Below are 26,612 nucleotides of genomic sequence, written 5' to 3'. Positions count from 1 at the left end.
GGAGTGTGTCGTTGCACGGGGACTTGGTTTTTGGTCTTTTCTCTTGCTTGCAATGCAGACAGAAATTATGGCGCGCCCTCAAAATATGGTGACGCAATTTCACTCCAAACTTTTGTTTAAAATTAATGTTTTCCTAAAATTATTTCTCATAATAAACTTCCATGGAAACTATTTCAATAAACACCTTTATTATTCACTTTTGTTATCCTGTTAGTCCATATAACTTCTTGATTTGCTTCTTCTAAATCCATGTGAAAAGGGGGAAAAATAAATTCAATCGCTTCTGTGAAGAACTTATTTACAAATTTGTCTACTTTACAAATTCTTCATTAGATCCATTCTCAAACAGATTTGTAGAAGCTCGGTATAGTCAAAGTTATTATTGTCGAATAAATAGGAATACCGGAAAATTGGCAGTTGCAAACCATTAACCACTACCTATGATTTTATATATCGAACTAATTAAAATTATGCAAGGAAAAATATGATAACATATAAAGAATTTTTCAAGAACTACGAAACAATTTCAACAAAAAGAAGTCATTTTTTTCGGTTCTAAAAAAGAAGTCAATTTAACGGAATCTATGTGACAAGGGACTAGTTGGATAAGTCAGAAACAAATAGCTCCTCAATGGCAATCACAAATGCCCGAAAACTAAGAGAGAGGAAACACGATAGCGCTAAACCTTGGTGATTCATGATCTGACATTAGATTCATAATACTGTATAAAGTTATCATAATGAAGACGCAAAATCATCGCCATACCTATTGCAAGCAATACCAAAGTTACGATGGGTGTATTCCAATGCATGAATCTGATTAATTTAAACTACTTTTCCAACTGTGCTCTATCCAGAGTCTTACATTATCTATAAAATACTTAATTCTTTACATAAAATTCTTGATAGTGCTTAAATGGTTTACAACTACTATTTCTCCAATATTCTTATTTATCGTATAAAAGATTACTTGCTTTGATAGATTACTTGCTTTGCTTTATCCTCAGATCAACAAACCTCTTAAAAAAAAAAAGGTCTAAAAGCATCCTTGATTGGGAGAGTTTTTACCCTTTGATAGGCCGATCCGGATCGAACTGGTTAGTTAGGGCCCGTTGGGTTTCCGGATATTAAGATACACGCTAAAAAAAATCTAAAAGAAATCTTCAGCAATTTCTTCCATAAAATTTAAATCTAATTTAATTCACTAAAGAATATCTCTAATGGCAAAATTATAAATAATTGAATTGAGGAAGGGTACAATACCATACCAGTAATTAAAAGAGAGGTCGTTTTATAAGAGGGATTCATGTGAAAAATAGTTCAAAAAAGTTATGGTGACTGGAAGAATAATTAGGAGAATAATATAAGTGTATTTGGGAAAATATTTTTGTTGAGATGAGAAGAGAAGAGAAGAGAAGAGGGGAGGGAAAGGTCCCGTCAAAGGGGATTCCGCTTTTGTGGGTGCAATGCTAAAGAAGGAAACCTGAAAGGGGACAACTGATGAACTTCACATGAGGCTGTTCTGTTCTCATTTCCCATCCATTTCCGGCAGCATAAATACATACATAAATATCTGTTTAATTGTTGTGTGTAGTGTGTGATGTGACGATTCCTCTCTATCAATTAAATTTCCCAAACTTAGAAACCGATCTATGCTCGAAACTCCCAATGTCTCCTCCCCTTTCTTTGCGTGTGTAAAATTAATCGAATTTCCCGAGGCCTCTTTCCTTAGCTTTATGATGCGGAAACTCGCTTCTAATTTGCTCATTAGTTTGGAGATTTCCAAAGCCTCCCAGTGGCTTGTAATACGTAAAAGATTATCCAACATTAAGACTATTTCTAATTGGCTTGTCTCTCCCTTGTCTCTAAATTGGGCCTACACTGTTACATAAGCGTCACGTCAGATAGAGACAAACTCCAAAAAAAGAGAGAGACACCTACTCCATAGTATCTCTGATCTGGCTTCACATACATATTATATTAATTAAATGAATATAACAACTATTATATATAATTAATATATATTCCTCATAGTTTTAATTTAATTAATAAAACATAATTAAAAAATACGAAAAAAATAAAATAAAAATTATTTAGATTAATAATAAAAAAATATGTTAATTAATTAAAATTTCTTAAAATAAAATAGTATCACGTTAAAAAAATATATGACATTATAAGAAAAATACGCCCATTAAAAAAAGTATAAAAACCCCCCTTATAGTTTGAGTTTGAAACAAATTGGACCATGTGATTTTTCAAGAGACAAATAACACCATGTGATTCACTTCGTGAGACATAATGGATCTAACCATTAATTTTTTCATCACTTTTGGTCCTCAAACTTTTTTTTTGCCATTATTACCCTCAAACTTTCAAATTTTTTTCAATTTGGTCCTAAAATTTGGGAAAAAAATAAGGAAGGGGCCAAGGCAGTTCGAGATCCCAATTGATCCACCTCCATGGTCGTTGGCATCCTCTTTGGGTGCATGCAACCTCGATGGTGGGGTCAGGGTCGCCGACCGACAGCCCAAGCCCCTTCCCCATTTTTTTCCCTTAATTTTAGGACCAAATTGCAAACAAATTGAAAGCTTGAGGGTAATAATGATAAAAAAAAAGTTTGAGGACCAAAAGTGATGAAAAAATTAATGGTGAAGTCTATTATGTCTCACGAAATAAATCACATGGTGTTATTTGTCCCTAGAAAAATCACATGGTCCAATTTGTCTCAAACTCAAACTATATGGGGGTTTTGTACTTTTCCCCAAAAACAAATTACATGACGAACAACACTTTTAAAAAAAATTACACCATGTTATGGTTTTGTTGTAGTTGCCATATAGATTATACCATGTCCGCCTGTAGTTGACGATGTATTTCTCTATCTCGAAACTTGATATTATTTAGGAAAAATTCATGTAATTGAGCAAAATTTTGCTCTCCTAGCTACGGCAGTGGTAAGTTGGTGTTGTCGTTAGGGAGCTCATCGTACAAGGTTGCTAGATCGACATTCATATCGTACATTTCTTGCTCATCCTCAACGATCATATTATGCAATATGATACAAGCTCTCATAATCATTTCGAGCTTCTCCTGGGACTGCGATCGAGCAAGGCTACGTATAATTGCAAAGCGAGCCTTCAACACTCTGAATGCACACCCCACGTCTTTTTGTGTTGATTTTTGAGCTTTGGCAAACAACTTACTCTACTCTTGTTATGGTCAAGGGATTGTTTTTTACGAATGTTGCCCATTAAGGGAGGGTATATATCCGCTAAATAATATCCCATGATATATTTGTTTCCATTGATAGTGAAATTTACCTCGGAAGCACGATCTTGTAGCGCATCATCAAAGACCGTTGATCAATCTAAAATGTTGATGTCGTTGTTGGACCCGGCTACTACAAGAAAAGCATGCCATATCTACAGGGCAGCTCCCGCTACTGTTTTAAGTATTTAGCTTGGATCACCATGAAAACCACTCCCATGCATACCGTGCCAAGCTTTCAGACAATTTCTCCATGGCCAATGCATGCAGTCAATGTTACCCCATCATACCAGGGACGCCTCAAACTTCCCCGATTCATAGCAGGCATTTGACATCGCCTGCGTTAGGCCTTCACAAGTATTCACCCCCGAAAACTGCGACGACGCTGAAGAAAAACATTTCTAAGCATTCGGTTACAGTGCTCTCGTTCATTCGGAGATACTCGTTAAATGGGATATTGTTGGATTTGGTCCACTGGTACTACAAGTCTTATAATTGGTCGGAGCCAATTCAGTATAGTATGTCTTAAAGACTATTTGTGCCTTGACATTTCGGTTATGGATATCGTGTATTTTTCATTAATTGAGCAGATATACTAGATTCTATGATGTGTGAGTGTATAAGGTCCATTGGATAAAAAAAGTGACTTATACACGTGGTGGATATAACTGGACGTGCGGAAAGCATAAGTCATGGATACTTGAGTCTAAAGTAAATGTTCATAACCGGTTGATGAAGCTGGATACCTCATGATGTAAAGGTTATAGCTTGAGGATCTCCTATGTACATGGGGATGGTTTACCTTGGTCATTGGATGGAGTCTGAACTCATAGAGCTAGTGCAGGTGGCTAGTATTGAACATGACCACGTAGAAGTGAATCCCGAACGCTATCACAAAGAGGAATCAAATACTTCTGCTGTTGTAAGGTGTTCGTAGGCTCTTAATCTTGTGCATATGTGGATGAACTTATGAAACTAGGATCATATGCTTTGACATACAATGGATGAGATCTTCTATGGATCAACAACTTTGTATGTTGGGCAAATGGGAATAGTTAGTTGGAATATGCATATGCAATACATAATCTACGCCAACCAATATTGGTTCGGACTAATGGGCCCCTTGGATCGTTCTAGTTAATCATCCAGAAACTAAGCGCTTAGTGATGTGGCTTCGAGTCACGTCGGGTGTTGGAATATTAGTAGATCCTATTGGCCAGTATGAGACAAGCATGACACTCAGGGATGTTCGCCTTCTGGACGAGATACCGCAAGGATAAGATGTAATTGAGGAGGTGATAACCATATGGAACTTGACCTCGATTACAGGTATTACGTAGAAGGGCGGCACATAGAAACACTTACAGATCAAGGACATGGGTTGTGATCGATACGACAAACCTCTGTAATTAACATAGTGTTTAACTCTGGAGTGTGACTTTGTTTACATAATGGTAATAACCAGAGTCAGAATGACCTTAATGTGTCATTTGTTATTAGGGGCATTATAGTCATTCTAGGAGCCACGTTAGACATGTTCTAGGTCCCTCCTCTAGCCTCATACTCAACCGGTACATTGGTACTTACTCTATATGCGATTGGTTCAGTCCAATGATAAGTCTAGATATGAGCTTAAGTAAGGCCCATTAAGGCTTGGCCCATTCACTCTTGTATTTAAGGATATGAAAGAAGACTTTTGGTATGCGAGAACTGATCAGACACGCACGTTTGACTGCCCACACAGTCGAAGACATAGTGAGAGCGAGAGAAGAATAGAGGAGAAGATCGAGTAGAGGCCGACGACGATCGAGACAACGATCAGACTCGTGCATGCCTCCACGAACATATAGCCGAGCAAGGCGCGAGGAGGCCAACGATTAGCTATCATCCTTAGCTCTTCCGAAGATTTGGGACAACCCCGATCAGTCCGTGACACCAGCCGCTACGTCGACTACCTCACGAAGATTGCAACCCGCGAAATGAGGTATCCCAATGAATCGATTGTGTGAGTTGCGGCATGTTCGTATGATTAATGATCTGAGGCCATTCCGTTGCATATTAAAATTTTAAAATCCTAGGAATCATGGTATAGAAATCAGCAATCGAATATAGGGATTGATTGGACCCAACAACACTTCCAGATGCCGACCCCGTGCCACCCATAAATTGGGAGGGTGAACCCGCATGTCCATAATACGGACAAGGATATTGATGATGATAATACGGATGATAATATGGATGATGATCATTTGGGAAAGGAAAATTCGAATTCGGAGGGGATAATTTAGATTTGGAGGGGGATAATTTGAATTTGGATGAGAATTGGGAATTTGAGAATTTGGATTTGGGGGAATTTGAATTTGGCATGTAAAACCCGAGAGCGCTCGAATTTTGTGGAAATTGATTTGGATCCGTCGTTTTTTTTTTTCTTGTAAGAAGAAAAAGAAGAAGAAGGTATAAAGAATTTGGAGTGGGATTTATGTAGGTATTTTTAGAAAAAAAAATTACAAGAGAATTAAAAAAATAATTTGTTGATAGTTGGAGACCAACAGCCATTTATATTTATTTTTTAGAAAAAAAAGGGAAAATTAGCTGCAGCATGGGCCTTGATCTGTCACGCAGCAGCCGACAATTGGCGCCAGGAGCATCTCTGTGCAGAGGTGCTAGAGAGATGCGGGGTGACAGCAAACGCTCGCCTCTTCTCTCACCAGTAGAGAGAGAAGTGGCCAACCATCTCTCTCATTTTTTTTTTTTTGCTAATTAGGGTGTCCAGGTTTCGCTCGACTAATCCCCGGGCTCTATGAACTCCCGGCGACGCACAGAGCGGGTAATCACGCCAAAGGCGCTCCGATGGCCCCGAAGGGATTCGAACCCGGAATCGGGTGCAAACTTAAGCGTACCTTAACCATTAGGCCAAATCCCTTGGGGTTAACCGTCTCTTTCATTGCCCCGTGAGCAATGAGAGACGGCTTTAAAGGCCGGCTGCAGACAGCCTAAGATCTCTATGCATAGCTATTATTTCTAGTTTAGTTATTTTCTGAAGATGTCTATAGTTATATATATATGGTATGATTTTTTTAATTCAATTTAATATATTTATGTACTTGTTGAAACTGCGTATATCAGTGTAAGTATGATCTTTAGTCATATTTTTCCCAGAAAGTAATAATCTCTTATGTGAAAAAAAAACTAATGAATTTCCACAGCGGTGTGATGGATTATATACGAGTGTGTGTTAAAAACAATCCAGTGACTTTCTTAATATGGTGGCTAAGCATCGTAATAAATTGATAAATATCCACTATACTTAAAGAGCAACATTTAATTGGTTTAGATATAAAAAGACCTCATGTGTGAAGGCGCAATAAGCAGTTTAATTTTCTGAGTGTAATGGGACGCATTCATATGTAGGGACGGCTAACTTTTAAGATCTCTATAACTTCAAGAAATGTGAATAATGGACAAACTTCCTTGTCATCTGCCCCATTAATTAGATTGATCATTATTTTCTTTCTTTATTATGCATTATATTATAATAAACCATGATATATATATATATATATAACCACGGTAAAGAAAAGAAGGGAATTTAGTATAATGACACTTATTGCCACTCGAAATCATGAGGTCTTACGTTCGATCCTCATCAGTGGAACTTTCATGCCACTTGATTTAGTTTTGTTATTTCTATTCATATACTAAACCACATGCCTTCTTTATGACCTAAAAAAAAAGAAGATTACTATTTTCACCCTCAAGAAAAAAAATGAAAGGGCTCTTTTAAGAATTTTGGACATAAACCAATATGATTTTATTCTTCTGGTCATAAAAGAGACTTATGGACCTCGTGACGAGATAGATTGGAAAAAAATAAAGGGATATTGGCAGCGAAAGATTTAGAAACTTAGTCCAATGGGGCAAAATTCAGGGTAAAGCAAAGGAATAGTAAAACCATATAATGTCGACGGGGTCAACAAAGATAATTTCATGACAAAAATTATAGACTCAGACAATACGTATAATCTTTTGCTGTTTTGCCGGAATCCAAGGGGTGACAACATTAAATCCATCCCAGGACATAGAAAAGGCTTCATTAATATCGAGTATAATATTTTCTTTTCTTTTCTTTTCTTTTCTTTTCTTTTTTTTTGGTTAAAGGGAGGTCGTGAACATTGCACTATATTATTTTTTAGAATCTAAAATCTCTTTACTATATTTTTGGTTTAAAAAACTCCTTTTTTTTAGTTACAATAAAGACTCATAGGTCTAGTATAATTAAATATAAATTATAACATTTAATAAATGAGCACGGATAGTCTCACAAAAAGTATCAAACCTTGAACATTTTAATTACTAGACGAAGATATATGCCATAATACTACATCTTCTTTGATTAAAATTGTGCTCTCGCAATTTTAAAAGATTGAACATTAAAAGTTATTCACCATTTCAATAAGTTTCGAGATTTGAATTTGTTTGTTTCTCCTTATAGAGATTTAAATTACTTACCACTTAATCTATAATGATGAAAAAACCTCTTTACATTAAGTTGAAGTATTATATTTTTCAATGTGAACTATGAAATCTCAAAATTCAATTGGATTTCAATTAATCCAGTTAAGTTGAGTAAATTTATTAAAGAAGAAAACTTTTTCAGTGTGAATTTTTTTTACTCACAAAATTTGAACTTGACATCTTACTTAAATAAACAACTATCGAATCATTTCAATCAATTCAATTTCGTGTATATGTTACTATAATACAATCCTCTTTCTTTCTTTACTACCTTTTAATAGGAAGGGATAGGCTCTGTTCATTAACGAATTTGGGCACAATCATTGAATCTGATCTCTCCTTCCATTCGTGTCCCAATCGGGAAATTCCGATTAGACCTGCCCTCTCTGCCTCTTCCCCCTCTTCTTAATTACTTATCTCTGTCATATCCCTTCGAAGAATATCTTATATGTAATGATGATATGTCATAAAATTTACATGATAATATCATAAAACAAGTAAAAAAAATTATTTTTGTGATATTTATAAAAATTAATAGAAATGAGAATAATTTAGAGTCTTGTGATGTTAGTAAGTGAATTTCATTGCATATCACCGTTGTATATGTGACTTTTTCCTCTCTTTGACTGTCTCACACGCGTGCGCGCACACTCTCTCCACATAATTTATTATGCAACAGATTTTCCTTTTCCTTTTCCTTCTCCATGAGCAACATAACAGTTTAATTTCTTGTCTTACGATTGAAGAGTCACTCTTAATCTGATTCCTTTCTTGGCCTAATTCACATGGTACCTAGTCATCACTCTCTATATCAACTCATGAGAAACATTTGACAGCATCCAGACCGAATGCTACATATATATGTCACGGGAGATCGGTGTAACGGTGTCCTCGTCTCCCGCTTACATATACGGTACAAGCCGATCATGTGTCATAGAGTTTACACATTTCCACGCTATTGCGGACTTTATCGTGAGAATTCAGGTCCATCCTCACTCTCCACCTTCTTTCCATTATCTTTCATTTTAGATCAGGATCTCCTTTTTTTTTTTTTTTTCATATTCGATTTTAAAAAAAATATAATTAATGAGTTTTCAATAGTGAAGTGATGTATGATAAGAGTTGACCCGACAGGAAAGGTAACACGTACGTTGAGACTTAGACCTGGTCAATAAATACCTGCACACAGCTCTACCCACCCATAATTCCAAGGTCACTCCATCCTTGCATTGCATTGCACAAATTTATTATTTTTTGGTCACATAAGTAAAGAAAATTATAATTATAAATTTGTAAGTGGGCGAAAAAAGCATTTCTTGAGGGGAAAAAATGAATAATTTGATCGCGTTTAACTGACGTAAAATACATCGTCATGGGGCTTTGCAGCACCCGCTGAGAAGGTCAAATTTTAGATGTATGATAAGGTCAAATTTTAGTTGTGTGATACATTATTATGTGCTTGGAGCAAGCACGGGATCCATGGATCTACCCGGTTCATTAATCCCGTAGAAGTTCACATAACAATGTACGTAAGTAAATTGGTCAAGTATCCGGAGAAAAACTATTTTGTTTGATTTTAGAATTTATTTTTAATTCTACTCCACTTATTTTCAATTCAACAACACAATTATTACTTTTTTTTTCAATTTTTTAACAATTCAATTTAATTTTTAATAATAAATTATTTCAATTATTCATTACTTTTTTTCAAAATTCAACAACATAATTATTACTTTTTCTCAATTATTCATTACTTTTTCACATTTTTTTCTCATAATTCAACCGCACGATTATTACAATTCAATTAAATAAATATATATATAATTAGAATAAAGTTGAGCTAATCCCAAACAAGTTCTTAATACTTACCAGTTGCTCACAAATGATCGATCATGGTATCATAGCTGAGAATGGATGATGCACTTGGGAACAAGGCAATTGTACAAAAAGCAACAGAAAGGGGGAGAGGAGGATTAAATCTGTGGGAGGCAAAATCTTCAGGTAGATCCCTTCCATTCAGGTCTCGTACGTACTTTACGTACTTCCCATCCTAAAACCAATTGCATGCATGGATATACGTACCCCAGGCTAGCTAGCTGTTGATCATCCATATACCACATATGAAGATGATTAGCACAGTACGTGTCTCAATACACGTATATACAACTAATAAGAGTTGATTTAAGCAGTTGGGTATTTATTTTTCCTTAAGCAAAGTCTAAGTTCAAGACTTTGTGAATAAAAAAAAATTGATTGGGAGAATTTTATCCTTAGTAGGCTGACTGGGCTCCAATTAGATTATTTAGAGTCCATTAGTTATCCGAATACCATATTACACACCCAAAAAATACATATATATACATACACACAAATATATCTATCTTTAAATATATTTATTTTTAAATTAATACTCCCGCGAGATCCTTCCATATAGACGTTTTTTGTGAACCCCTAATCATGGTAAAACACCTTCACATTCTTGCATTAAAATATATACATGAATCTCAAGTCAAATTATATTTTTTCATTCTTATTCCATCTATTTTTCTCACCTATTTTAATGAACTTAAATTTTATCATATTTATAACATTTTTTCCCTCATTAGGCCCGAGCAATAAGCGGGCAAAATAGACTAATTAATTCTTAAATGACCTCAAATTAATTTATTCTGGGAAGAAAATGGGAAAACACAGTTGTAATTTTCTTTTTCTTTTTCTTTTTTGATGAAAACACAGTCGTAATATAAATATCATGTGCATGGTTCATGAGCCTACTCCCATGTATATATTTGGTAATACCATATGTTTCCTTTTGTTTAACCGCAAATGGATTGTAACTTTTGTGTTTACTGCGAGTGATCCCCCATGTGCTAGCTTGTTATTATACAAAGAGGCTAAGACCTATTTCATTTTACTAGGTCTATGGGCTCATTTATAACCAGAAAGGAAAAAAAAAAAAAAAAGGTCGAGACCATACCGACATGGAAATATCTTATCAATAGCAAACTTAATATATCCGAGACTAACCGAAGCTAGTGGTACGTACGTACACAATATATAGACAGATGCCTGGAGGGTGCTCATTTCTGCTGGACTAAGCCCAATAAGTCGAGGTACCTGTGATCGTACTTTACAAGAACATGCATTAATCAATTAATCGACCTTACACACGTTTTGAGAATGAGAACGCAGTAAGCGCGTGGATTAGTCTGGTAATCAGGCGCCCAAGCAACCAATATGACTGCCACATGCTCTCGAAATATCGAGTGTGAGTAGTTCAGGGTGCTATATTATTTGTATTTGGTATGAGCCATAAGTTTATCTTTAAAAAAAGAGAAGGAATTCCTAATGAGTGTTTTTTCATCAGTCTCGTCCAACAAAATTTGCTCGTCAACTCCATGAACAATTTCTCCATACCGTTAATATTATACTATATTATATAATAATTATATATCAAAAAAATAAAAAGAAAAAGAAAATTTCTTCAATAGGGCCTATTGGTCGGCCCACACAAGCCCAACCCAACTGGGGGTTCGAAGTGTTTGCCTGTCGGCCCGAGTCAAGCGCGGTCGTGAAGGGCGAGACCCCCGCAACTGTTGTGCTGTGTTTGGTCGGCTGAGCCTGACCCCAATAGCAGCACAAAGAGCCAGGCGCAGGCGAACAATTGTTGAAGCAGAAGACGGAAGTTCCATTGGCTGTGAGGTTGACTCCGAAGGGGGGAGGAGGAGGAGGAGGGAGCAGGAGGTTCTTGGTCGAGTAAGCCCGGGAAGAAGAAGAAGAAGAAGATGCCGACCATCACCAAGATATTCACGATGCAGGAAGCTTCCCAGCACTCCTCCAAGGACGATTGCTGGATTGTTGTTGACGGCAAGGTGATGTAATCTCTCCCTGCATCCGACCCTTTTCCCACCCATTTTTTTCAAGCTGCCGCCTGTAAGGAAAAAATGAAATGGATATGGAATTGGAATTGGGATTCTTGTTATCTTGTCTGAGGAAGCTGTTGCTCTGAGATTCTTGGCTATGGGGTTGAAGGGTTTTGCCTTTTGTTAATTGTGAGATGAAAATACCTTCTTCCATGAACTTGAATTTGCGCCGGCCGTTTGGATCTACAAGCAAAGCTCTTGTTTTTCTGTTGGATTCCATTTCATTTGAAATGATGAGTATTATATTTTGCTGAAGGAGGTTGAACCTGTTGATGAATTTAAAGGCATGAGTACTGATGTCGGAATGTAAAACCAATCTACTTAATGTCATCGAGATGGCCTTCCATTTGTTTATCTTTTCTATATGCTGTTTGGTATCTGAGACTTGATTCGAGCCAAAAGGATTAGTTGTTGGAGTCTGGATGAAGCTTGTGGCTGAGCTCTGACTTTATGCCAAGTTTATCGATTTTATCTGATCCAGTTCCTTGCTTCTAGGGATCGGTTATGTTTTTGGGCTTGAGTTACTTGAACTGCCAAGGTGAAATTCTTCAGTGGATTACATTTGCATTCTGCACTTTGAAATGTCTTTTTATTGAGTTCGTATTGGGGAAGAGTTCATAGTTCAGTATTTGTGAGTCTGATAGATAAGATGGTTTTTCTTTAATGGTGCATGAGACAATGGAACAGGTCTTAACTGAATGATAGCTTGTCCGATGTTTTGCTATAATGCAATCCTCTCTCTCTTTCTGTGTGTGTGTGTGTGTGTGTGTACTACAAAATTATCATTAGACCATTACCATCATTGCTTGACTGTACTCTTCCGAGCTGAATCTTACCTTTTTGTATTACCTGAGCATATCAAAATTTTCTTTGTTGGGTTTGAACAATTCTCCTGAAGCAAAGTTCCTTTTTATATTTTATATATTCTTCAGGTTATTCTCTTTCTTTCTGCTCCCTGTTTTGTAACAGCTGATTTGCTTCAGTAGACTCCAAATAAATGAATCTTTCCCCTGTTTCTCGCTCTCAAATAGAAGTATTTCTTTGTTGGTGTAGGTGTACGATGTGTCCTCATACTTGGACGAGCATCCAGGTGGAGACGATGTAGTCCTTGCTGCAACAGGTACTCCTTATCCCGATATTTAACGGAATTCTTTTTTGCTTTTTCTGCATTTGTGCTTCCCAGTGAAATAATAATAAACTGAATCAAGTAGTTGATGAAATCCTTCTTCCGTTATTGCATTACTCTTTTCAAGGAAAGGATGCCACAGATGATTTTGAAGATGCTGGCCACAGTAGAGAAGCAAGGGAGCTCTTAGAGACCTTCTGCATCGGCGAGCTTGACAACTCTTCCTCCACTGCCATTCCCGAGCTTGAGATCTCATCCAAAACATCCTCCGAAAACTATGGTCAGAAGCTCTTGGACTTAAGTAAGCAGTACTGGGCTGTCCCTGTTGCTGTTATCGGTATCTCAGTGGTAGTTGGCTTCATAGTCTTGCGCAAGAAGTGAAGAAAGCGGACTGTGTCTTTCCCGGCTCTACATTGAAACTGGAATTGCTTAAAAAAAATTTCTTCAAGCAATTTGCCCTTACAGAGAGGCTGTCACATCCATCGCCCTTTGATTCATTCAGATTATGAATAGGATTTTTGCTATGCAATTGAATGATGACATTGATTCACAAGTTTCATTTGTCCGAATGGCTGCTGATTTTGAGCTATTGAGGATTGTTTTAGCATTACTGAGAGCAGTAGTTTCTGCGGAATACACTGGAAAGTTGATTCTAATTGAATTGGATCGTGAGCCTGAGTATTAATTCCATGTTTGGAACGGGGTATCGAAAATATACCGATATGTTCCATTTCTTGTAAGCCCTATGACAAAGAATTGTGCCATCCAGAATTTGCCGGTTTCATTTTTTTTCCGGATTGAGCAAAACTTAGAGAAGAGGACAAACAAAATTTAAAAAGCTTTGGCCTTCATTATTTTGCACAAACAAAATTTCGGTTACATCAATTGATGGCAAAAGAGGAGGACAACTCCTTGAGAAATCAAAAGAGAAGAAATTCACTACTGAGCAAATGATCAATTAAAATATCACGAACGAGATCTCCTCCTCGTTAGCATTGCGTCACAGACTCTCATCGCATCGTGATTATCCCTAACATTGTGAACCCTCACTATGTTTGCACCACCCAGTACCCCTGCAGTGACTGAAGCAACAGTTGCCGGATCCCGCTCAACTGCGACAGGTCGTTGACATATCTCACCAAGAAATCTCTTCCTTGAAGGCCCAATCAACATTGGGCCATGAGCCACCGCCAAGCTCTTCATCGCAATTTGTTCCCGGATGGCCGGTAAGCCCACAAGAATGTCCACATTATGCTCAGTCCTTTTTGAAAACCCGATTCCCGGGTCAATAATTATCCTCCAAGCTGGTATGCCCGACAGTTCTGCTTCCTTAACCCTCGAATACAATTCAGACGTAATCTCCTTGCAGACATCCTGATACTGCACATTTTCATTGTTCTGCATCGTAGAAGGGTCTCCTCTCATGTGCATGGCAATGTAAGGAACCTTAAGTTCAGCAACAGCTTTGAACATCTGACTGTCTAATTTTCCCGCAGATACATCATTCACAAGGTGGGCTCCCCTATTGACAGCTTCTCTAGCAACTTCCGAGTAAAAGGTATCCACAGATACAAACTTTCCCTCCATCTCAGGCATCTCCAAAACTGCTTCAAGGACTGGAAGTAATCGGTTCAATTCTTCCCGAGGGGAGATCAGTTCTGCTGATGGCCTTGTGGATTGTGCTCCTAGATCAATCATATCTGCCCCTTCCGTGATCATTGATCGTACATGTGAAACTGCAGCTTCTACTGACTGATACATCCCCCCGTCACTAAAACTATCTGGCGTTAAGTTAAGAATTCCCATGATCGAGGTTTTCTCTGACCAGTCCCACAGCCAATTACCCACTGGTAGTACTCTCTTCATACCTTCCTTCCCAATTAGAGATTCTCCACCCAACTTCTGCCATGACTCATGGAGCCCGCTGGACTGTACCGACATCGAGTGCCAGCTAGCAACTGTGTCATTATCAACGTCTAATCCCAGCAAATCGATCAAGGGGGCCATCACAAAGGGTCTCTCCCATATTCTCTCATGAGGGACGGTCAGAGTATCCGAGTTGATCCTGAACTTGCCGTAGAACAGAATATCCAAGTCAATTGGCCTAGGCCCATACCTTATCCCAGCAGTTCGGCCCATGTCTTTCTCGATCTTCTTCAGCTCCTGTAATAGATCATGGGGCCCAAGAGTTGTGACCCCTCTAACAGCAGAGTTGAGGAATCGAGGCTGATCAGTCACATAGGCAGGTGCCGTCTCATATAGACAACCATGTCTGCTGATTTCTATGCCTGATTTCCTCATTAGGCGTAAAGCCTCATTGAAATTGTTAAGTCTGTCTCCGACATTGCTACCAATAGCAATCACAACTTCCTGCTGCTGGGAATGAACTTCTACTGTGCTATAGGATGGCTGAAGCAGAAAACGATAAGCTACAGAGAACACCAAATAAGGAATTCTTTAAATTGCTTTGGCCCATGGGTTACAAGTGCCCTTCACAAACATTTCTCGTGAAAAGACGATTAAGTTCTGGTTCTTAAAATTGCTACTTCCATGGATATAGCAAAACTAGCTCCTAAGCCAATTGCCTTGGAGTTTCAACTATCAAGAAAACATATTCGTCAAAAGCATGAATTTGGTTGAGTATGATGAGATTACCTGCTGGATACTTCAAGGATGCACCGTACAAATGTTTGCCAGGAGTAAGCTTTTTGAAAATATTCATTTCAGATACTATCTCCTCATGCACAACTAAGCAGCTTGTCTCTGCAGCTTGCAACACACGATTATCAGGGCCATGGAAAGGATAACTTCCCACAAAAGTTTAGTATGGAATGGTTGAAGAGCAATAAGCAGCAATTAAGAATTCAATGTAATAGACCCAATGACGAGGACAAATGTAGCTCTTGCAGGCAAAGAAAACAATAATTAGCTTAAGCTTCCCCGAATTACTAGGAAACCAAGAGAGAAGATCCCCAATATTCCATGCTATTGGTTCACTCAAACTCTCACTTCTGTCGACGTGGTGTAAATGTCAAAGCAACAGATCAAAGTAAGCGAGAATGGAATTGCAAACAATTCAAGTCCTCCAAGCTAAGCAGGTCTCAACAAGGGGGTCAAACCAATATCAAGGATCTAATAGCATCACATATATCCAGCACAGGAAGGTTCAATATCTTATCAAAAAAGGAAGGTTCAATATCAGCCGCTCAAAACTCATAATTCCGACTGAATAGCATCACAGCCGACCATCAAATGCAGTTCATTTACACAATTGATCGAATAAGTCTCACGCATTGAAGAAAACAGCGCATCCCATCCTACAGACCAAGCCCAATTCTAACTCAACTTCAAGGAGCAGCATTTCGTTATAGCAACAAGCTCCAGAAATGCCGTTCTCAAACAAGTTCCAGCATGCCCATAAAGCAGGGTAAAGCTAACTCAAGCAAACCCAGTTCAAACCACGAAGCTGGGCTAACGACACAAAAATCGTAGACGCCGCCGCGAAGAACAGAATCTCGGGGAAGAAAAGATACGCACTGAAGAGAGAATATTACCTCAAAAATCCCGACTTTCTTTAGTCAGAGATTGAACTGAAATAGCAATACTTGCTTGCCGGGTATTCTCTCATAGGAGATGAGAGGGATGTGAGAGGGAGGGAGAGCCGAGCAGAGAACCATAGAATGCCGACAACATGTGCCGAAAGCAAGAGGAGTTCATGGCATTAAGTTGTAATTTTGTAAATCTGCAGGGGCAAATATCAAGTTCCTCACGGGTCGGCAGGATTCGGCACGTGCAAGTCGGCACATGATTTACAAACAACAACAACAACTACTAATCCTCATCCTATGTCTGTCCCGCCCTTTTGATCCGGAGATAGACATAAACCCCTTCTTCAACCCTCACTCCAAGCTCGGAACTTTGGGTCTCAGCTCACAAACCCATCTCTGAAGCTCCCTCCAAAGTCTACGTATATGAACTCTCTTGTCTTCACCCACTTCTCACTGCCAAGGTCTGCTTCTCCCTCTCCGATAACCATCTTCTATCCTATTGTATTGTGTGTACAATTCGTTCTGCAATTGCCGGCTATCCCTGCATATTCTTGTTTGATTGGAGTGAGTTTCTCGTAGTTGGGTCCTGCGGGTTGATTCTTCGCATCTCATTTGGTTCTTGGTTGAGCTCGTATCTTTTTGAGTGTTGGTGTAGTCGGGCTCTGGTTCTATCCGAACTGTTCCGCTTTTCCGGGATATAATCTGGCGAGAGCTGAAAGACTCTGAATTCATGGACAAAGATGGAGTTTCTGCAAATGTCCCGTAAGCGATTCCTGGGTTTATTTAGTAGTCGGTTGTGAGCAGAGAAATATGCTCTATTTCGTGTTTAAGAAAGAATTTACTATGCTTCCAAAATTCATTTAGCATCATGAGGATCAATTCTTTCATTGGTCATCTAAGAAATTTGATTGTGCATAATGGAATTGGGATTTTGAAATGGTAGCACCCAGTCATTCCTAGATTATCTGAAGAAAGAGGAGAGTAAGAGAGATCAAGAGGCTGTTCCACTTGAGGAAGATCCGTGGATTTTTGTGCTGTAACTGCAGGGTGATTTGACTCTTGCACTATTGTTGAGATGTCTTTATTTCTTCTGATGTTGTGATGCTTACCCTTTGTTTACACTTTCGTTACTTCTACCTTTTGATTATTTTGCGATGGAAAATACCCAATTTTACTCTTTAATATGTAAGGGTTTTTGCTCTTGAAATAGTATGTGATGCATACCGGACTAATGTGCAGGTGGAACAATGATTGGCCTTTTGCTCCATCACTGAACCTGTTGCAGTTTCAAGGTGTCAACATACATCATAAAAGGGGCCATACCGCTTCAGCAAGGAAAAAAGCAGTTAAGAATTCCGTCCTGTTGGAATTAACTGAAGATGAGGCTGATGTGAGAAAGAAGATGCCAAGGACTGCTAAGAAAGCAACCGGTAGAACAAGAAAGAAATCTACGGTAGATTCTCCTGTTGATCCCTCTGAATCGGCTGTGACTAGTGATGAGGAAACAGTTGCATCTGCATCAGTTGAAGATTCCCAGAAGAAACCCCGAAAGACTCGGAAGAAAGGTAATTTACCTGTAGTCTATGGTGTTTATGTCATCTTGTGTCCTCAAAGCATAAGATGCATGAACTCATAATTGCGATAATTATCTAAGAGCATGGACATGTTGGCCCAAAAACATCTGTTATGAATACTGGTGGGTGTCTTATCCTTGTTGGCATGGGCCATTTTAGGTGCCACATATTTTCTTCGAGGTTATTGTTTGATGGGCATGAGTTCGGGTGGGTCGCATCATATATATATATATATATATATATATTCTAAACTAGGGAAATCTGATAATAATTAATTACAGCTGCATCTACTTCTACAACTGTGGAAGACAAGCCTGAGAAGGTGAGGAGAGGAAGGAAGACTAAAAAGAAGATTAATGATGTCGAAGATAAAGTTAGTGAGACTGAATTAAGTGAAGCAGAGGACTCCACTTTTGTTGCCAATGCAAGCGATGAGAGCGAGGTAGAGCTAGATTTGGGAAAGGATGATGGAGAAGATATAAGTGACTCATATGGGTGGCCTACTCTCATCTGCTGTTTTGGAGCCGCCCAACATGCCTTTGTACCCTCTGGGAGGCCAGCTAACAGACTCATAGACTACGAAATCCATGAGAGAATGAAGGATGCTTTGTGGGCCCCAGAGAAGTTCTTCAGGGCTCCAGGAGGCTCTGCAGGGAGTGTGGCGACTGCTCTCGCAACCCTAGGTGGTAAAGTTGCTATGATGGGTAAACTCGGGGGTGACGAGTATGGGCAGGCAATGCTTTATTATTTGAATGTCAACAATGTTCAGACCCGGTCAGTCCGTATTGATAATAAGAGGCAGTCGGCAAAGTCAGTGATGAAGATTGGGAAGAGAGGTCGATTGAAAATGAGTTGCATCAAACCTTGTGCAGAGGATTCTTTATCAAAGTCTGATATCAATATCGATGTCCTGAAGGAGGTAATTCTTTTGTTTTAATTGTAGACTTATGTCTATGATCTGATCGATACTACTTAATTCCAAAAACTTTTCCAATTGGTAGCTGCAATAACCTTGTCCCTTATTTACTCTCTTTTCCAACAAAGAAAGATAGAAAAATGGAAAACTTCAATTCTACACGAAGAAACCGAGCTTAGTATCCCCCATATGTTGATATCAGGATGATGCTTTTGTTACGTTTGATGATTGACCAATTATATGTGCTTATTGCACAGGCGAAGATGTTCTACATCAACACTCACTCCCTCCTTGAGCGAAATATGAGATCAACAGCCCTTCAGGCAATCAAGATCTCAAAGAAACTTGGAGGGCTTATATTCTACGATGTCAATCTCCCGCTGCCTCTGTGGCACTCGAGCGAGGAGACCAAGGCATTCATACAGCAGGTCTGGGAGCTCGCTGATTTTATAGAGGTGACCAAGCAAGAGCTCGAGTTCCTTTGTGGTATTGATCCCTCTGAGGAATTTGACACCCAGGACAACTCAAAGGCTAAGTTCATGCACTATGATCCTGAAATATTGGAACCGTTGTGGCACCAGAATCTCAAGGTCTTGTTCATGACAAATGGAACTTCAAAGATTCACTACTACACAAGGGAACATGACGGCGCCGTCCACGGGATGGAGGATCCCCCTCTCACTCCATTCACTTGTGACATGTCAGCATCGGGAGATGCCATTGTTGCCGGTATGAGAACCATGAAGTCTTTCATCTCTGCATTCTGTGGCTTCTCTTGGAAACTCTTTAATATATTTAGTGTCTAGAATGATTTTCTGGATTTAATCAGTTTACACTATTGATTGTAGTAATAGTAAACATGGGAAGCATAACGATCAACAGTTATGATTGGCCCGATTTAGGTTAAATTTGCGTATATGCCTATGAACTTTACCAATTTATGCCATCTGCTGCTATTTTACAGCTCTCATGAGGATGCTGACGGTTCAGCCACAACTGATCACTGAGAAAGGCTACTTAGAACACTCGATAAAATACGCAATTGACTGCGGGGTCATAGACCAGTGGCTTCTCGCGAGAACGCGGGGGTTCCCTCCAAAGGAAGGCAAAGAGATGGCCACGCCCGACCCCAACGGGATCCTTTCAATAACTGAAAAGGAATATCGAACGCAGGCGTTAGAGGCTGTGAGTTAGTTCATCATAGTACTGCAGATTTTTTTCCTTCTCCCCTGTAAAGTAAACCGAGTGATTCGTTCTTTATTGGTGTTTGGCTTCATAACCGTAAGAGTTAGTTGTTGTAGAACCAATTTTTTGACTCACTGTTACTTGACTCAATTGCTGAAGCGAAAGTTCGACGCTTTACAACCGCATATGCATCGTAAATTTGTACTATTTGTATGGTGATTTCATTTTGACATACTCTGGCGGTTGGGAATCATCAATATGACATTTCCAGAAGTAGCAATTTTTGCATAGCAGGGACCAAAAAGGCTTGTGTAAACCCATATTTTATCAACCTCTTCTAGTTGTACTTCTACAGAAAGGACAGTAGCTCTCCTAGACGAGGATGTGCCAAAATGGAGGATCAAACCCGAATTAGTTTCTTGAAACTTCTATCTTTTCTACTTAACAAAAAGGGCAAAAAACGGAACACTCGGTGTTTTGAGTTTCAGTTTCTCTAGTAGATACAGCTGCTACATTACTTTGAGCTGAGAAGAGCTCGCCTTTTAACCATTAACCTTGGAGCTTTGAAGCAGCATCCTTGTCTAGGAACCAAACCAGCTTCCCACTTCCCGGCTGAACCATCTTTGCAGGCAGTGAAGGGCAGTTAGGACCCACATCATCATCAAGAATGGATCGCAACACTTCCGCTTTGGCCTCACCCGTTGCGACCACGGCAATGTTTGATGCTGAGTTTATGACAGGCAATGTGAAGGTGATCCTCTCCGGCGGGGGTTTGGGTGAATTGGTGATAAAAGTGACCCACTCATCCTTCTCATTGAGGATTGGGTGTTCCGGAAAGAGAGAGGCAACTTGACCATCAGGGCCCACCCCGAGGAGGATGAGGTCAAACTTAGGACAGTCGTTAACTTCAGATGCACTGATCACGCGTGTCTTCACGAGCTGTCGGATCACAAACTCATAGTCATTAGCTGCCTCCTCCGAGGACAAGTTGTCATTGATAGAGTGCATATGACTAGGAATAACTGGAACCTGCACATGTGACAACAAAATAAGATTACGAGAATGCCAGTGATAGAAATGTTTCTCTGTCTCTCACTTTTTATATATATATATATATATATATATATATATATATATATTTTTTTTTGAATTTCACAATGGCCTCCTTAACAAGCCGACTCCGTGCCCATGAATGTCTCACAAGCCAACCTGAAGATCTCAAATCTTGTATCTAAGAATGAGGCGACATTTTCATTTGGCACGCAAATATTTTGATACCAAAGACCTAAGCTTAAGCTTTCAAATTTACAGTCCCACATTCAAAAGCAAAGTCCCAAACTCACAAGACCATTCTTCATGCACATTTTCTACCGAAGAGACTAACAATATACCATACAAATTGCAAAGTATTAAAGGAAGGGAAGTAACCGCAAGAACTTCCATCAACAGTAACCTGAATTTGTTCTCGTCAAAGGTAGTTTATTCATATGAAAGCTACATACCTTCGAAAAAAGCCCATCTTTTGCTAACTTATAATTGCTATCGGGATGGGTCTTTGCCACCACCCGCTCATCTGCCCAGAAGATGTGCCATTTTGCCCAGTCCACAGTCTTGCTGTAAGGAGCTTCACAGAGCTTCCTGCAAAATACAGTCGAATTCTTCACAAACAAGCTCAAGTCTCTCTTTTGAGTGATAGATATTGCTTGTGATGAGAATTTTCACTTTGAGAGAAAGGTTCTTTGAGTTATTGGTTGGAACACTGGGGGGGGGGGGGGGGGGGGGGGGGGGGGGGGGTGTGGAACCGGGTCTCAAATGGATCAATCGTGGTTGCTCTAGGCATTCACAGAAAACCAAAATAATAGAAATTTGATAAGCAAGCATAGTGAGAGGAGGTAAGACATTTATATATACCCCATTAAGCTGATGAGGGAGCCACCAGATAAAGCCACGGAAAAGACTCCACGATCCTTCACCGTCACTTCTGATAGCTCGGCAATATAATCTGCCAAGTCTGTCTTGAGCTCATCCAAGTTTTCATGGATTCTCAGGTCTCCTCTCCTATTGGGAGATACCCCAGAGAGAGCCATCCCTCCCTGTACCAACTTGATTTGTGCCACGACTTCTGTAATAAAACCCCAAAACCAAGATTTATAAGGCTTGAGAGAGTGACATCCTGAAGTTAAATAGAGGTAAAAGATAGACAGTGCTTGCCCAGTTTGGTTGAGAGAACAAACAACAAAATGACACTAACCGAATTTCAGGTAATGAAAACTGAAATAGCGCAACAACTAAATGACATTTGCAAAGTTTTGGGTAACGGAAATAGAAACTATATGACAACCTGAAAACTTTTAGGCAGCAAAAATCGAAATAATGCAACAAGTCAAGAAGCCAGACCTATCGTGGGTATCGACTACTCTATCATGCAAAACAAAACAGAAGTATCTGCAACAGAGAAGCAATCGATCTTCTTCATCCACCCAACAGAACCAACAAGCAAACCGTTGATCATTCCACCAGTTAAGTAAATCCGACAGAAAACTAAGTGAACTGGAAATTCTTATGCGGCGATAGATCCTCTCGAACAAGTGATTGACTCTTGACACAAAAAAATCAACATCAATTGGTAAAAGTTACAAAGTGGCATCGTTTTTTTGGCCAATGTACGATGACATCCCGGATTGATCAAAATGAGGCATTTGCAGTGAATTCTGTCTATCACAGCATCACAACTGAAGAAATGTGGACTGTTAAGGGGAAAAAAGAAAGAAAAAATTCATCTTGACAGACTATACACTTCATCTGCGAAATCCATCACGAGGAAAAATCGATGTCCAGTGATCAAGAACTGATAAGATCCATATCACAAACAACCCGAATTAGCATTTCCACAGCAGCATTGCACTAAAATCACAAACAGATTACGATAATCGACCAAAGAAGCAGACCATGCAAGTCATACTAATCCAAGAAACAGCAACCGAAAACAACAGCTACTATCAGCAACACAAAAATCGAAGGAAGACCCAAAAAAAAAATGCGAAAGTTCATGATCAAGAAAAAGATAGGTACATACATACAGGTCGGCGGGGTCAAAACCTCTCGCAATCCCACTGATCGAAGTATAGAAGTTCAGAGAGAGTGATGATATCATATCACACACACACACACACACACACAGATATATATATATGAACAAAAAGGAAGAAACTTTGGGGAAAATTTCTTGTTTTTCCTTTTTTTTTCCACCTTTCTATGGCTCCACGTGTAGCCAATGATGGTGACGAGTCGCACACATCAACTCCCTCTCCTCTCCTCTCCTCTCCTCTCCTCTCTGTGGGTCTCTCTCTCTCTGTTTCTGCAGGAAACGGATAAAAACGGCTGTAGACTACAGAGAGAGGGAGAGAGAAAAGGGGGGCGGGGGGAGGGGAGGGCGAAATTCAGACCCGAAGGAGTGGATGATGAGATGGGTTAATCCGACAGAGCCCCAAAAGATCCTCGGCGATTGACAGACAGCTCTCTCCCTTTTCTGACAGCCGGGCGAGATTTGTGCATGCAAATGGATATATGCAAACTGTTCTTTTTCCTGCTCAATTCCTCAAACAGAGACCTTCTTCGTGCTCCTCTCTTGTACACAAGAAAGGAGTTGCCATTTTTTTCCTTCCCCCCTTTTTTTTTAATGGAAATTCTGTGACCGATCTTAAGATTAGAATATTTCGATCCGATACGATACTTATAATAACTCGAATGGAATAAGTTACATGGTTTGGTCGGTATTTCCGGACTCCCAACTCCAAATTTATTCGGAAACGAACGTATAATAACGTTATAGATGAAAGAAAAATACCTATATAGGGAATTTTGAACACACGACGTTTGCATTACGTTCTTCTGCAGGTCATGCTAGGAGGGGGATAATTTGTTGTCAAACAATATTTTTTCATTTATTTACTAAATCACGACTACGTGGCAAGTCGGTAACGGTCGGTTATGTATGACAAAGTGATTAATTATGACACTAGTATCACATGAATCATATGTTGTACGATAGGAATGAATCGGCTTCACCTGTCGAAATATGAAAGGACGATCAGAACGCTAATTGACCAACATTAAAGAGAAGAAAGACATTACTGTCTTCTTAACAATTATTCAAGAGAAAGTTATTAATTAAATAAATAGGCACTTGAAAGTGACTTTGTAATAAATAAAATAAGTAAAGTTGGGGGACGATTAAAACTGTCATAAATATTGTTGTCCAAGTTTGGATGGTTGAATCATGACAGATTGTGAGAATGATGCACTTGTCTTGTATAAGAGACTGAAATAATCTATTATGCAATTTGGGGGCATTGTTTATATATATATATATATATATATAATTATTTTTCAAATAGCCAGTAAAAATCTTACTTCATTTAAATTTAAAAGAAAAAAGAATTCACTTAAAGAAAAAAAAATCCACCTAAAAATTTTAAATAGTTGAAAGTGGAGAAGAGTAGAGTGAAGTAAGGACAAACTCCGTTATGAAATAAACCCTCAAACTCCTCAAACGATATTTACTATGACACTATCAATATTATATGTTAATTATTTTTAATTATCCCAAATTTCATAATTTTTACGATTACAAGAGAGGCTTATAAGCTTAATTTCAATTTCACTCTTTATTTCGTTTATCTTCCTCCATTAATTGAGTATTTCCACTTTTCATTATTGTCAGCACCCAATTTTGGTCCACCGGCTCCAGAGGGGCAAAATCGCCATTTTTACCACTCGTGAGGGAAATATTTCCGATTAATTATTCGAGTATTCACGACTTTTTAGGACATTTTTGGAAATAGCAATTTGCCTAATTTAACACTAATTTTATTTGGGACATTTTCGAATTTCGCGTACATCGACGTCAATTTTCAAAATTCGGGACAAAATTCGAGATTGAAAATAAATTCATCGCACAATATCGATCAGCGAATTTTTCTGAACACGATGGCAATCTCGAATTATTTTTTCGACGTCCGATCAAGAAGATGGAATTTTCAATTTATACGCGCGTAAAAAAAAAAAAAAAAGGTCAAACGGTCAAAGTCTGACAACTTTGACCGTTGATCAGGCCCCCCTCCCCCCATTTTCCTGTTCTTCTTCTTCATCGTTTCTTCTTCTTCCTGTGTTCTTCTTCTTTTCTTTTTCTTTTCTTTTCTTCTTCTTCTTCCTCCTGGCAGGGACGGATCGGTCTCGGGACCTCTGCTGCCGCTGCGCCCGAGCCTGCCTGCCGCACGCCAACCCCTATGCGCACGCGACTCCTCGAACACGCAAACGCACTCTCTCTCTCTCTCTCTCTCTCTCTCGGTTTTTCTTTTCGGAAAAACCCGCAGCTCGTCCGGGGGAATGGGGGGGGAGCTCACAGACAAAAAAGGTCCCGGAGCTCACAGACAAACAAGACCCGGAAACCTCCAGCTCGCCTACGACCGAGAAATCCACAGCTCGACGATTTTTCGAAAAATCTCTCAGCCCCTCAGCCCAGAAACCAGGCCAAACAAGGCCAAACCAATCCCGTTTTCCGGCGACCGCCACCCAACCCGATCCAAACTTGACCAAACTTCATTTCCCACATGCATTCGACCTCCTGAGTCCATTTCCGGTGTTAGTTTTGCGATTTGAGGCTTCTAAATGGCCTAATCAACACTGTCCAGAACGGAAAACTCCACCGTTTTCCGGCGACCGCCACCCAACCCGATCCAAACTTGACCAAACTTCATATCCCACATGCATTCGACCTCCTGAGTCCATTTCCGATGTTAGTTTTGTGATTTGAAGTTTCCAGCTTGCCAAAATAGCCCTGTCCAGAGGACATATTCACGGTTTTCCCGGGCTTCCTCGACATTTTCACCACCTCACGACTATGGCAAGTCGTGCCATCATTTCCTAAGGGTTCCTCATGACCCTCACTCTCCCCCGTGACGAGGTGGTCACGTGCCGAGAGCCGCTCAACCGCGCACCACCGCCATTTCTCTCTTTTCTCCTTTTACAGATTTTTCCAGTTTTTACCGGTTTTCTTTGCATCTCTCAGGCAAATAGACATGTCTAATCTTCATGAAACCACTGCAGGCATGATCCTCAGTCAGTTAGGGTTCCAATGCCGCCGACCTTGCCTCAAAATTCCATCGGAAGCCTCCGTGGCGACGTCCGACCCGACTTGTGCCAGTCGGGTCTGTTCCTCTGGTCGTCTTTTCTGATCCGAACTTTGAAGGGACGTACAGGTCAGTTGAATCTCGCTACGAGCCACCTATCACCGTGCTCCTCAGTCAGTTAGGAGTCCAATGCCACCGACCTTGCCTCAAAATTCCATCGGGAGCCTCCGTGGCGACGTCCGACCCGACTTGTGCCAGTCGGGCCTGTCCACCCTTCCAGTCGGGACTGTTGCTACCATTCGGGTCTGTTCAAGCCGAAACAGCCCAAACCCGACTCGGCAACGGTCCAGCCCGACTCTTGAAGGCCCCATCCCGCATCTCGGGACTAGCCCATTATTTCTCTGTTGCAGGTCCAGCCCAGTCG

At 39.6% G+C, this 26,612-nt stretch overlaps 4 protein-coding genes across 11 annotated transcripts; 2 read left to right on the top strand and 2 right to left on the bottom strand.

The window, feature by feature from the left end:
- Window positions 1-11,380: 11,380 nt before the first annotated feature.
- Window positions 11,381-13,524, top strand: LOC116201358 (cytochrome b5). The gene is made up of 3 exons (XM_031532578.1): window positions 11,381-11,657; window positions 12,762-12,828; window positions 12,962-13,524. Exons 1-3 carry the CDS (start codon window positions 11,571-11,573, stop codon window positions 13,213-13,215), a joined length of 408 nt encoding a protein of 135 aa, XP_031388438.1. The 5' UTR covers window positions 11,381-11,570; the 3' UTR covers window positions 13,216-13,524.
- Window positions 13,525-13,664: 140 nt separating this feature from the next.
- On the bottom strand, window positions 13,665-16,544 carry LOC116201355 (folate synthesis bifunctional protein, mitochondrial). 3 transcript variants are annotated; one of them, XM_031532570.1, is made up of 3 exons: window positions 16,389-16,544; window positions 15,490-15,597; window positions 13,665-15,263 (listed from the first exon to the last, which is right to left on the bottom strand). In XM_031532570.1, exons 2-3 carry the CDS (start codon window positions 15,554-15,556, stop codon window positions 13,801-13,803), a joined length of 1,530 nt encoding a protein of 509 aa, XP_031388430.1. In that variant the 5' UTR covers window positions 15,557-15,597; window positions 16,389-16,544; the 3' UTR covers window positions 13,665-13,800. The 3 variants fall into 3 exon arrangements, with proteins under 3 accessions (XP_031388430.1, XP_031388431.1, XP_031388432.1); XM_031532571.1 differs by having other exon boundaries at window positions 15,490-15,603; window positions 16,389-16,534; XM_031532572.1 differs by having other exon boundaries at window positions 13,665-15,243; window positions 16,389-16,526.
- Window positions 16,545-16,677: 133 nt separating this feature from the next.
- Window positions 16,678-20,242, top strand: LOC116201354 (fructokinase-like 2, chloroplastic). Of its 2 annotated transcripts, none has more exons than XM_031532568.1 (5): window positions 16,678-16,843; window positions 17,622-17,947; window positions 18,238-18,875; window positions 19,130-19,601; window positions 19,837-20,242. In XM_031532568.1, the coding sequence occupies exons 1-5, from the start codon at window positions 16,806-16,808 to the stop codon at window positions 20,064-20,066; spliced, it is 1,704 nt and encodes a 567-aa protein (XP_031388428.1). In that variant the 5' UTR covers window positions 16,678-16,805; the 3' UTR covers window positions 20,067-20,242. The 2 variants fall into 2 exon arrangements, with proteins under 2 accessions (XP_031388428.1, XP_031388429.1); XM_031532569.1 differs by lacking the exon at window positions 16,678-16,843 and adding an exon at window positions 16,921-17,144 and having other exon boundaries at window positions 19,837-20,066.
- Window positions 20,243-20,303: 61 nt separating this feature from the next.
- LOC116201356 (probable 6-phosphogluconolactonase 2) lies at window positions 20,304-23,771 on the bottom strand. 5 transcript variants are annotated; one of them, XM_031532574.1, is made up of 6 exons: window positions 23,504-23,771; window positions 23,307-23,415; window positions 23,134-23,170; window positions 21,969-22,179; window positions 21,560-21,695; window positions 20,304-21,086 (listed from the first exon to the last, which is right to left on the bottom strand). In XM_031532574.1, the coding sequence occupies exons 4-6, from the start codon at window positions 22,142-22,144 to the stop codon at window positions 20,607-20,609; spliced, it is 792 nt and encodes a 263-aa protein (XP_031388434.1). In that variant the 5' UTR covers window positions 22,145-22,179; window positions 23,134-23,170; window positions 23,307-23,415; window positions 23,504-23,771; the 3' UTR covers window positions 20,304-20,606. The 5 variants fall into 5 exon arrangements, with proteins under 5 accessions (XP_031388434.1, XP_031388436.1, XP_031388433.1 ...); XM_031532576.1 differs by lacking the exon at window positions 23,134-23,170; XM_031532573.1 differs by lacking the exon at window positions 23,504-23,771 and having other exon boundaries at window positions 23,307-23,487.
- Window positions 23,772-26,612: the final 2,841 nt, after the last annotated feature.

This window comes from Punica granatum, chromosome 3, assembly GCF_007655135.1.
Source record: "Punica granatum isolate Tunisia-2019 chromosome 3, ASM765513v2, whole genome shotgun sequence".
Classification (NCBI taxonomy): Eukaryota; Viridiplantae; Streptophyta; class Magnoliopsida; order Myrtales; family Lythraceae; genus Punica; species Punica granatum.
The sequence above is the reverse complement of the archived record's forward strand: the minus strand, read 5'-3'. Positions and strand labels throughout refer to the sequence as shown.

Bases quoted from the DNA above. Each gene is read 5' to 3' on its own strand.
- LOC116201358 (XM_031532578.1), top strand. From the start codon at position 11,571: ATGCCGACCATCACCAAGATATTCACGATGCAGGAAGCTTCCCAGCAC. The intron at 11,658-12,761 runs GTGATGTAATCT...TTGTTGGTGTAG, and splicing joins GGATTGTTGTTGACGGCAAG to GTGTACGATGTGTCCTCATA. The intron at 12,829-12,961 runs GTACTCCTTATC...ACTCTTTTCAAG, and splicing joins TGTAGTCCTTGCTGCAACAG to GAAAGGATGCCACAGATGAT.
- LOC116201355 (XM_031532570.1), bottom strand. From the start codon at position 15,556: ATGAATATTTTCAAAAAGCTTACTCCTGGCAAACATTTGTACGGTGCA. The intron at 15,264-15,489 runs GTAATCTCATCA...TGTTCTCTGTAG, and splicing joins ATCCTTGAAGTATCCAGCAG to CTTATCGTTTTCTGCTTCAG.
- LOC116201354 (XM_031532568.1), top strand. From the start codon at position 16,806: ATGAACTCTCTTGTCTTCACCCACTTCTCACTGCCAAG. The intron at 16,844-17,621 runs GTCTGCTTCTCC...ACTAATGTGCAG, and splicing joins ACCCACTTCTCACTGCCAAG to GTGGAACAATGATTGGCCTT. The intron at 17,948-18,237 runs GTAATTTACCTG...AATTAATTACAG, and splicing joins CCGAAAGACTCGGAAGAAAG to CTGCATCTACTTCTACAACT.
- LOC116201356 (XM_031532574.1), bottom strand. From the start codon at position 22,144: ATGGCTCTCTCTGGGGTATCTCCCAATAGGAGAGGAGACCTGAGAATC. The intron at 21,696-21,968 runs GTATATATAAAT...TGTATTTTGCAG, and splicing joins TCCCTCATCAGCTTAATGGG to GAAGCTCTGTGAAGCTCCTT. The intron at 21,087-21,559 runs GTATGTAGCTTT...TCACATGTGCAG, and splicing joins AAGATGGGCTTTTTTCGAAG to GTTCCAGTTATTCCTAGTCA.